The sequence below is a fragment of the Mesoplodon densirostris genome, chromosome 19 (genome assembly GCF_025265405.1).
Source record: "Mesoplodon densirostris isolate mMesDen1 chromosome 19, mMesDen1 primary haplotype, whole genome shotgun sequence".
Lineage (NCBI taxonomy): Eukaryota > Metazoa > Chordata > Mammalia > Artiodactyla > Ziphiidae > Mesoplodon > Mesoplodon densirostris.
This window is the reverse complement of record NC_082679.1, coordinates 46,307,380-46,317,912: the sequence shown is the minus strand read 5'-3', so window position 1 is coordinate 46,317,912 and position 10,533 is coordinate 46,307,380. Positions and strand designations below refer to the sequence as shown.

At 56.8% G+C, this 10,533-nt stretch overlaps 1 protein-coding gene across 1 annotated transcript in view; it reads right to left on the bottom strand.

Annotated features, from left to right (window-relative positions):
- Window positions 1-255: 255 nt before the first annotated feature.
- The window catches only part of BEAN1 (brain expressed associated with NEDD4 1), a 38,956-nt gene continuing 28,678 nt past the window's right edge, over window positions 256-10,533 (bottom strand). Inside the window, exons 3-5 of the mRNA XM_060083164.1 lie at window positions 6,603-6,866; window positions 1,630-1,780; window positions 256-598 (exon numbers count right to left, since the gene is read on the bottom strand). Coding sequence (XP_059939147.1) covers window positions 256-598; window positions 1,630-1,780; window positions 6,603-6,866 — 758 coding nt within the window. The remainder of the gene's footprint in view (window positions 599-1,629; window positions 1,781-6,602; window positions 6,867-10,533) is intronic.

The following is a 10,533-nucleotide window of genomic DNA, read 5'->3' as shown; positions in this document are numbered from 1 at the left end:
TGGGATTGTGTGTGTGTGTGGGGCCTATGTGTGTGCACGTCTGCACACGTGTGGGGCGTGTCTGGATGTGTGTGCGCACATGGGTGCATCAGTGTGTGTGGGGGTCCAAGTTGTGTGTACATGTGTGCATGTGGGGGTGCCATGTGTTCACATCTGTGTGCGTGTCTGTGTGCGTGTGTGCATGTGTGCACCCCTGCGTTCCTGAAAGGTGTGGCTCAGCCCTGACGAGCTGGCAGGACCCAGCCGCTGGGTCCGTCACATAATCCTCTCTGGGCCTGAGGCTGGGGCCCGGGTTGGGGTGGGCGTGTCCTGGGAGCGCCTCGGCCCTGGTTCTGGTCCCGGCAGTGGCAGCAGGCCCGACGCGGGGGGACTGGCCCCACACACGGCCTCATAAGGCGGCAGGGTGTCCACGGAAATGGTGCGGAGGCCACTCTCGCCCTGTGGTCTCTGTGCCTGCTGGTGTTGGCCGGGGCTGCGGCCACTGCCCGCATCCAGGGTGCGGTCCAGCGCGGGGCAGGAGTCGGTCAGCGAGTAGGGGGGCGGGGCGTCCGTGGGGACGTACAGCTGAGTGGCCCCCGGCCCCACACACTCCTCGTAACTGCAAGAGAAGAGGCTCCCTCAGGGCCCTGTGCAAGCTGGCCTCGGTGGTGGGTGGCGGGGTCGCCCCCGAGGGCCGGGGGCCTAGCCGCAGCGACAAGCTGCCCCGGCGTGGACCAGGTCAGGCCTTTGTCATGCTGAATCCGATGAAACCCCTCTACTCCCTGGGGAGGGGCACCCCAGAACCACCGAGACCTGGATTCTGGCCCTGACTCAGCCCCAGTGTTCCTTGTGAACGTGAGTGAGTGAGCCACCGAATTCTGGGTCTCAGGTCGCTCAGAACCGCAGCCGCTGCTGCTGGAGCGTCTGCAGGCTGGCCACCGAGCGTGGGTGGTGCTGGGGGGAGCAGCCTCAGGCTGCCAGACACTTCTGGGTCTCAACTCACCCCAAAGTGGCCCTTCCAGGGTTAGGAAGGTGTCCCTGGGGCCCATGGCTGCAGGGTGAAAAAGCACCCACCTGCAGGCGAAGTTCACACCTCCCAGTGCCCCTGGGGGCAGAGGGTAAAGGGTGATGGGGAAGATGGGGCTGTTTGTGGGGCCCACGTGGTCTCCAGGTAGGGAAGTGATAGAGGCCCAGACTCCTCTTTTCATGTACAAACTGGTGGCGATGTGCCTGAGGGTCGCTGGCAGGACAGGATAGGACCCAAAGGCTCCCTAGGGAAGAATCCCCCCCCATGGGACAGGGCCACCTGCTGGCCACAAGTGCAGTCTGGACGCAATGATGCCTATCCCAGTGGATGTGATTTGGGCTTTGGGGGTGTAAACTAAGGGGCTGGGGCCTGGACCTTCCACCTCACCTCTTCACCCAGCCTGAAGGAGCTGAACGTTTCTTCCTTTTTCCTTTTCGAGTGTCTCTCAGGGACATCTGCTGAGTCATGCCCCACCTTACAGGGACCAGCTTGGTCAGGAGGGTGAGGAGATGGCCACGCCCACTGAGCAGATGTTTTCTGCATTTATTCCATCTGGGGTGTTGCTGTTTCCCATGGGGGCTGGGGATTCTTGCCCAGAGCCCTGCCCTCTCAGGCCTCCTTACCCTGGTGGAGAATCTGGGTACAGCTCTCGGAGCACCGTGGCATCCACATCCCCATCAGAGCTGAGGTCCAAGGGTGGAGGCCAGTCCTCGGCAGGGCTGCAGGTGTAGTGTGTCCTGTGGCTCGAGCGGCTATACGAGTGCCTGTCGGACACTGCAGGGAATGGACATTCAGCCTGGGCCTCAGCCTGGTGCCAGGGAGGGTCCTCACAGGTCTGCCTGAGGCCACTGAGATTCTGTTCTCTCCAACTCACCATCCTGCCCCTTACCAACCAGGGCTGCCTTCATTCCGTCAGCAACAGCCCCAGAATATGAGCGCCAGTGCCCTGCTGGGCATGGGGGTCACAGAGAGGAAGCAGAGCTGGCCCTGCCCTGGTGGGGCTCCCAGGGTAGTGAGCAGCCTGTCCTGCGGACAGCCTGGTAGTGGGCAGCATGACACAAGCTTTGATAGATGTTGTACTGGGGCTGTGGGAGCAGAGACAGGCCTGACCCAGCTTGGAGGTCAGGGAAGGCTTCCTGGGGGGAAGGGCTCCCAGAGCTGAATCTTGTCTAGAAATCAGCCAGGGGAAGAGGGGCAGGCCTGGCAGAGGGAACAGAACAGCTTGAGCCAAGAGGGGGAGTTGTGAAAGAAGACTGTAGTGTGAACAGGAAGCTTTGAGCTGTGGAGAAGGGCTGGGGCACAAAAAATGGGGAAGAAGTGTCAGGGAATGAGGACAGCAGAGGTCTCTGGGGTCAGGCCTCCCTCCCTTTAGGTATCCCAGGGAGAAAAGGGGTTTCTCTGATGACTCCTGGTGACTTCATATACTACACTCTCTTCTGTTTGTTTTTGTTTGTTCTTGTTTTTGTTTTTATCACATAGTACATCAAAGGCTCTGAAATGTCCCACAGCTGAGAAACACATTTAACTGTGCTTGTGTAGCATTTGGCCACGGAATCTTATTTTCTGAGACCTAGTAACACTGCTTAGGAAATGCCGATGGAGTACAATCTTCTCATTCTACAGCTGGGGTTCAGAGAGGCTCAGTGTCTTGCTGGAGGCCACACAGCAAGTTATTGGTTGGGCCGAGGGTGGCTGGATGTCCCGGCTCCTCTGCCTCCCAGTTTCTGACAGGTCTGGTAGAGGGGGGGGTCCGGGGGGGCGGACAGTGGGAACTGCAAAGATAACTGGTTGAGACATGAGGTCTCCCCACCTCCAAGGGGCTCCCAGGTGGCCCCTCCCCTCAGAGGGCAGGGCATAACATCAGGGGCGGGGCTTGTCTGGCCGGGGTGGGGCTCATGACCTTTCTTTGAGGTCAGCAGCTGCCCTTTCCATTCTGCAGCCAGAGGCTCAGGGTCGCACTGCTGGTAGAATGTGGAGCTGGAATTTATGCATCGTCTGTAGACCCCAAAGATTGCTTTTTCTACTCCCCAAATCTCTTTTTCTCACCTGGATACAACAATGAATGGAAAAAATCTGGATATGAAACACTATCTGCAGGTGCAGTCCCAGGGTTATCTATGGACATCGAGAAAGCTCTCGGAAGAAAATATTCCAGACATATTAACAGCGGCTCTGTCTGGAGGACAGGATCAGAACCCTTATTTTCTTCTTTATATTTTCTGTATTTTAAAGGTTTTCCACAGTGAACACATATTACTTTTCTACTAGGAAAAAGGAACCCAATAACATATGCTGTAAGAAGGAGCTGAAAGGAGATTTGTTTCCTTTTAGGGCACCAGCTGAAGGATGAGAATTTTGGGAAGAAATTGGGGAAGAAACTCAGGAGAGAGGAAAACACGAAATAAGTGTGTGAGGACAGAAGTGGAACCGAGGCCACTGGGCTCTGGTGCCGGGATCCCGTCCCTGCCAGCGTTGCTGCGAGGAGGGCCCCACTTGCAGTGCCAGTGGTGGTGGTGGGGGCTATGGCTGTCCAGACCTCGGGAAGGCTAAGGCTGTTTCCTGGTGGGCAGGTCTGAGAGCTGACCGGGCCAAACCACGCTGCTGTTCACCTCTCTCCCTGGGCTGCTTTTCTTGGGCCCCCCAGGGGCTGAGCGTCTCAGGGAGACTGAGCCTTCCCTTTTGAGGCACTCACCCAGCCCACACCCCAATCCTGAGATGATCCAGGTCAGTCCCAGACATCCAGCTGGGTGGAGGTCCTGAGGAACAGCTGGAAAGAACCCCCTCCCCCCACACACACCCTATTTGAACTCCCCAAATTCCTTTCTTATCTTTCCTTCCTGTCTTCAACATCAGCACAGACCCAAATGGTCCATGGAGACCCAAATCTCTCTCTTCCCTTATTTACCCAAGTTAAGATATACTTCGGTTCATTATTCAGCCCAAATCCGAGGTTAACAACTTTGACAGGCCCGGGAGATGGGGGAGGAGGAATTTGCATCCATGAGCACCTCTGTGCTCTAGCCTCACAATCTCATTCACCCTCAACAATTTGTGAGAGGGGGGACAGTGGCTACCCCCTTCCCTCAGATGACGAATCGGACATAAAGCCACTTGCTCTAAAGCCCAGGCAAGTGAAAGGGGACCAGATCTGTCTCCTAAAGCTCAAGGTATTTCCATCTTATGGAAGGAGAATTTCCCTTCCTTCCTTCCTTCCTTTCTTCCTTCCCTCCCTCCCCCCTCTCCCGTTTCCCCTCCCTCCTCTCCCTCCCTCCCTCTCTCTTTCTCTCTCTCCCCATTCCTTCCTTCCCCCCTCCCCCCTCTCCCCTCCCTTCCTCCCTCTTTCTCTCTCTCTCCCCCTTTCTTCCTCCCTCCCTCCCTCCCTCCCTCCCTTCCTTTCTCAGTCTTTCCGTCTCTCTCATTCACTCACTCCTTCATTCATTCTCAAACATTCATTGGCTCCTCTCTCTGCACCTGACCAGCCTACAGAAGGGCCCCGTGGGCAGACAGAGGAGGACCAACTTTGTCCTGAGGGCAATGGGGAGCCACTTAGTGTTGAGTAGAGTCACAATTCAGTCAAGTTGGCTGTCTTGTGGAGAATGCCTTGGAGGTGCCAGGCCGGTGGCTGGCAGGTGTGGAGGTTGCAGCATTAGTGAAGTGGCCCTGGAGGAGGTATTCTCGGGGTGGTAGGGAGAGATCATGAAAATAGTTAACATTTACTGAGCACTTGCTCATAAGCCAGGTACTGTGCTAATTTAGTCCTGACAATAACTTTTTTGGGTGGGTCCCTGTGTACCCATTGTACAGATGACTCACAGAGGTTAAGCAACTTTCCTGAGGTTGTGCAGTAAGAAGCGGAAGATTAAGGCTGTTTTGGACCCCCTGGGTCTGAGGTGCCTCTGAGACTTCAGGGGGTGGTGTCTCGGGGACATCTGGGTGAGGGTGGTGGGTGGTGCCTGGAGCTGGCAGGTGGATGAGATGGACATGGTTACAGATGGGGTGGGTACAGAGAGAGGGCCCAGGGCCCAGGGTTGGGCTCTGAGGGACCTTAATATTCCTCTCCTCAGAGAATAGGAATCCACCAGAAAGTCTGAGAAGGAGCAGCCAGAGCAGTGGGAGGGAGCCCGGGAGGGGCTGAGTCACTAGAGCCAGGGGGAGGGCACCTGAAGGACAGAGGGTCCCCAGGGCCAGTAGGGTGGTGTGTGTTGGTGCTCTGCTGCTTTCATGTCCCCTCTTCCCTGGCTTCTTTCCAAGGCTCCTTGCAGCCCCTGTGCACCCCCTGAAGGCTAGAAGGTGGTGTAGGGGCATCAGCACCTCCAGGCTCTCTGCTGAGGCCCCAAGGAGGTGCCAAAGACAGAGCTGAGAATAGAAGTGGGCAGAGAGGCGGGAGCCCCACAGAGGGGCCTCCACGGTACCAGGGCTGCTGTGAGTCAGCGGAGCCGGGGTGGGCAAGCAAAGGCTCGACCCCAGACTTGGCCTGGCTGTGGCCTGCTGTCACCCCACCTGCTCTGACGTCAGGGACAGGGCCCTGCTCATGTGGCACAGGCCCTGTGGCTCCACCACAGACTCCGGGTGGACTAGCCTGCCCCTAGCTCCATCTCTCTCCTCAAGGCCAAGGTTGACCTCTCAACCTTAATCTAGGGACCCCCTGTGGGCATCTCTCCTAGGCTCTAAGTATGAGGCGCAGGCTCGGGGGCACTCAGGCCATTCAACAAGTCCCTCCAGCTTCCCAGTCTTTAAAATGGGCTCACACAGCTCTTGCTGTGAGGATGAAATGAAGTGGTTCCTTCCCTTGCCCGCGGAGTACTTCTGGGCCAGGTCCTGTTCTGGGCTGTGAGCTCAACTCTCGGAGCGCTACATGCAGCTCCTGCTTTCACCGCTGCAACACAGCCATCCTGTGTCGGGGTACTGATGGGAGTGTGGGCACCATGCTAAGGAAGTACAGGAAATGGGGGTCAACCCTGCCTGGGGGTGGGTGGGTGAGGAGGGGCCAGAGAAACTTGCAAAAGGAGGTGGTATTTGAGCCAGGTCTGGAAGGACAAGTAGGCTTTTGTCAGGTGGGGAAGTATGGGGAATGGCATTCTGGGCATGGGGAAGAGCATATGCAAAGGTGCAGAGGCAGGAAGCAGCATGGAAGAGGTGCCTGGGGAGGGGCAGGAGTGGAGGGCGCGGGTCCAGTTGTGTGAGGTGGGCGTGCTGGCCGTCCTGGGCCTGACTGGCCACATCCTGGGGTGGGGGGAGGTCGAGGGTGGTACCTGGGCTCCTTGTTGGGGGTGGGCCTGCTCTGAGCAGGAGCCCTGCACTCTCCGGGGGTCAGGCTGGTGAGACAAGGGTAGGAACAGGCAGGCCTGGTCTCACAGTGGCCAGGGCTGGGGAGGGAGCACCACACCCTCCCTTTGACCTTCAGCCTCACCCTTGGCAGACGACTGGGCTTCTTATGCCGCTGAGACATGGTGAGTGCCTCTGAGCTCTTCCTGATTACTTATGGCCTTGAGGGTGCCTCCTCTGACCACCCTGCGCCACCCATGGCAGAGTTGCCACCTCCCTGATGCCTCCTGGGCTACAGGGGTCCCAGGGCCCGGGGTGGGCGGCGGCTCACCGTAGCCGTGCTCGTACTCTCGGTGGCGGCGGCGGCGGCGGCGATGGTGGTGGTGGCGGCGGCGGCGATGGCGGTGGCGGTGCCGCTGGAGCCGGGCTTGCCTGTCCCTGCGGATGCTACCTACGATGATGGTGATGCAGGAGAGGGTGATGACCACGCCTATGACTGCGCTTGCCACCAGCACAGGAGACACGAGCAGATGGCGGTGCTCTGAGCTCTCTGAGAACGTTGGGTAGAAGTAGCTGGTGTGGTTGTATCGAGCTACTGTGGACAGAGAGAGAGAGGACGCTGAGCCGGGGCACGGACCCTGCCCCACACTTTCCTCCTCCCTCCCTGCTGCCCTGTGAGTTATTCATCCCTAAATAAATGGAGGATATTCAGGTCTCTATCCTGACTGCTCCTTCCAGGGAGGAGGGGAGCAGCGCCTCACCCCCCTGCCTGCAGGAGCCTCTGCTAGTGAGGGCTGACCTCCTCGCCTCTCCTCTGAAGCGTCTGGCCTAGGAGCTCAACCAACTCACAGAAAGGAAAAAGGAAGCTCAGAGAGGGCAGTGGACTTGCTCAAGGTCACACAGCAAATTAGCGGCAGAGCTGAGGCTTGAACCCACTGAACCTGACTCAGTGCTAGACAAGGACTCTATTCCACCAAGACATGAGGTTGGAAGGTCAGCATGACTTTACCAAAGTCTTGGGAAGGGATGGGGGATACACAGAGGTCAGAGTATGAGGACCAGATGTGCTGGCCTCCAACACTGGCTTCCTGCCTCAGGGGCGAAACCTACCAAGGGGACTCCAGGGAAATCAGGCAGGCCTGGGGTTATGAGCAGTAACTGACCCAGACATGACAGTGGGTTGGATCAGATCAGGGAAGGCCTCCCAGAGGAGGTGAAGCTAGGAGGTATTCCAGGCAGGGGAAGGACAAGGATAAAGGTGCAGAGAGGTGGGAAGGGGCTTTTAGGAAGCGGTGTGGTATGGTGGGTCCCTGAGAACCCTACTAAAGGAAGCTTCTGGGGCCCATGATGGCTTTGTCCTCCCATATGATAAGATGATGGAGCCCTGGGGGCTGGGGTCCCAGGGAAGGGTTAGAATCAGCCCGGACCATCCATGGGCACTTGCTGCCTCGCTCAGGGAGAGCCAGCACCACATTAGTGAGCGTCCGTGACCGCCCCTTAGTTCCCTCCCACTCAGCTGGGCAGGGATGTGGTTTTCCCCTTTTATAGATGCGTGGACTGATGCTCGGCTCCAGCCCATGGTCACTCAGTTACTCTGTGGTTGAGCCGAGTGAGAACTCAGGCCCAAGCTTCAAAGTCCCAAGCTCCTTCTCCATTGTCCCCTGCCCCAGGCATGAGCCCTTCCTGAGGGTGCAGGTCCCATCTCTGGACAGCCATAGGGAGCCAGCTTCAGATACTCAGTGAGCCACAGGGTCAGGGGCAAGCTTTCCTGGGCCCTGTTCTGAAAGCGGTCCCCCTGTCTGTCCTCCCAGAGCCTGTGTCCCAGTGTCTGTCCTGCATTTGTCGCATATGATTATGCATGGTTTCCAGAGCTTGTGTTTGATCGCTCTCTGTGTCCTCAAGCTCAGCACTGGGCCCGGGCTCACCAAAGGTGCCCAAGCCATGTACTGAGTGAGTGGCTGCAGCCTTGAGACCAGATGGGGAAGTGGCAGGGAGGCCCTGAGCTGCCTCCGGGGAATGAGGTCTCTGTCTTGAGTGGTAATCAAGCAGAGTGTGGATGGTTACCTCCCTGGGTAGTTGTGGGAGGGCTTTGTTCCCAGGTGAGGGCATGGACTTATGCAAATCAGAAGGTAGAAACTCAACTGTGGCCTCCTGTACCTTCCCATCCCTTCCCGGCACCATCTCCAAAAGCCTCTCCCACACTCAGCCCATGGCAGGGACAGGTAGGTGAAGCATGAACTTGGGGCCTTTGCCTGAGATATGAACATGCCCTGCCAGCAGTTCTGGCCCATGCTGGTGTCTCTTGCAGCCTACTGACCTTCATTAGGAGGGGCTGGCCCTGAGGCCCTACTGCCTGGGCCAGAATGTCATCCTAGCCTGAGAGCCAAGCCTTTGCTTGCTGAAGTTCATTGTAAGCTGCTCCCCTGCAGGCGCCTTCACTGGGGAGAGGGAGCTGCCCTTGGGCTTTGGCTGAGCATGCGTGCTTCCTGACCCTCTAATATGAAAATGCCAGGGTAAGCAGATTTCTGGGATTCTTTGAGGGCCAAACACAGACCACTGTTTTGAGAGCCCCCACTATGTGTAGGTTCTGTGCTGAGAGCTCATTTCATCCCTGAAGCTATGTTCTCCCCGTTTTATAGGTGAGAATACTGAGGCTCAAAGATATTAAGTAACCCACCACAATCATATATAGCCAGTATATGGCTAACTGATAATCATTCTCTTCCTGTTTGGCCCAGGAGGCAGCCTCAGCATTCTTTTCAACAGAGTACTTCACACAGTGATTACCCTGGTCACGAGACAAGCTTTTGGCCACCACTCATCTAGTCCACCGTGCTTTCACTCCTGAGCCAATGACCAGGCTTTGGCTTGGACTAGAGCTGAGCCAGTGGTCATTCTGCTACCGTAGTCTCGCTGATAAAGTACAAGCCAGCTGGCCATCCAACCAATGTCACCCTCTTCCTCTCACCTTTGAAGCCAATGGCAGGGCTTGGGAATGTCACAGACAGCAGCCCTCCTTGTGGACGGTAGGAGTGTATGGGGTCCACACTGCTCTCGACTGTCCTGTTCAGTCTGTTCCAGCTGCTGCGATGGTTTGGGATGTACTGGTCACCCCATGATCCAAGGCAGATGTGCTACCAGAAAGCTGGCCATGGCAAGGCTGGAGGTGCCCAGATTGAGAACCTAGGGTTGGATGTGTGTGTGCATGCCTGCCCTGCTCAGCACGCAGAAACTGCTGCGGAGGTGCCAGTCCCATGGGGTCACCCTGAAGACGCCTCTCCCTCACCCTGCTTCAGCAGCAAATGAGAACCTCGCCCTCGTGGCAGTGCCAGGCTCATCACCAGCCAGGTGTGGAGATGGCAACACCCATGCCTGAAGATGGAGCCTGTTGGTGCAGGCGTCCGCCTGCATGGCTGGGGGAAGTTAATCTTCCAGTCCCTGCGACCGGCGGAGGTAGGTGCTGCTTTAAATTATGAGGGAAACTTCCAGTTTCCTAATTCAGGGTCCATTCCATCAACAGGATAAAAATGACTGCAGAGAAACAACATGATGCTAGCCCCCCTTCCCACCGCTCCGCCTCGCTCTCCCCCTGCACCAGCTGTGGAAAGGACGGAGGGTAAGGCAAGCTTTGCCCCTATCCTAGACTTTCTTCCCAAGCAGCTTCTACAAAGGTGCTGATGGTCAAGAGGAAATCGTACCTCGAGATACCAGGTCATCCCTGAGATGCGGCCCTCCCTCCACATACAGCACGAGTAGCTATCATCTCCTGGACACCTACTGTGTGTCATGCACCATGCTTGGTACTTTTCATGCACTGTATTATCTCACTTAATTCTTATGATGGGCCATGATGGGATCTCCAATTAACAGGTGGAGAAACTGGGCTTCAGACAGGTTATTTGTCCAATGTCACTCAGCCCACAAAGAGGGACCCGGGTCAGTGGGCAGCCAAAGCCCCATGCTGTTAGCCAAGATGCTACTCTGTGGCTACCAGGCACTGTGCACTGGCGCTCATGTTTTGGGGATCTTGATAAAGTAAAACTTTTCTCTCCCTAAAACGATGCTTTGCTTTTTCTGGGCCACCTTAACATGTAGACAAAGTAGCCCATGACCTACGTCTTATTCAGGGTGAAGGTATATCATCAGCTGAAGGAACATTGCTGAGTTTTGAAGGGCTGGCAGGGGCCCGCCATGAAGGTCAAATCAAGAGACTGTCTTTTATCTTAAGCGTAGAGAGGAGACATGAAGGGCCGCGGTCACAG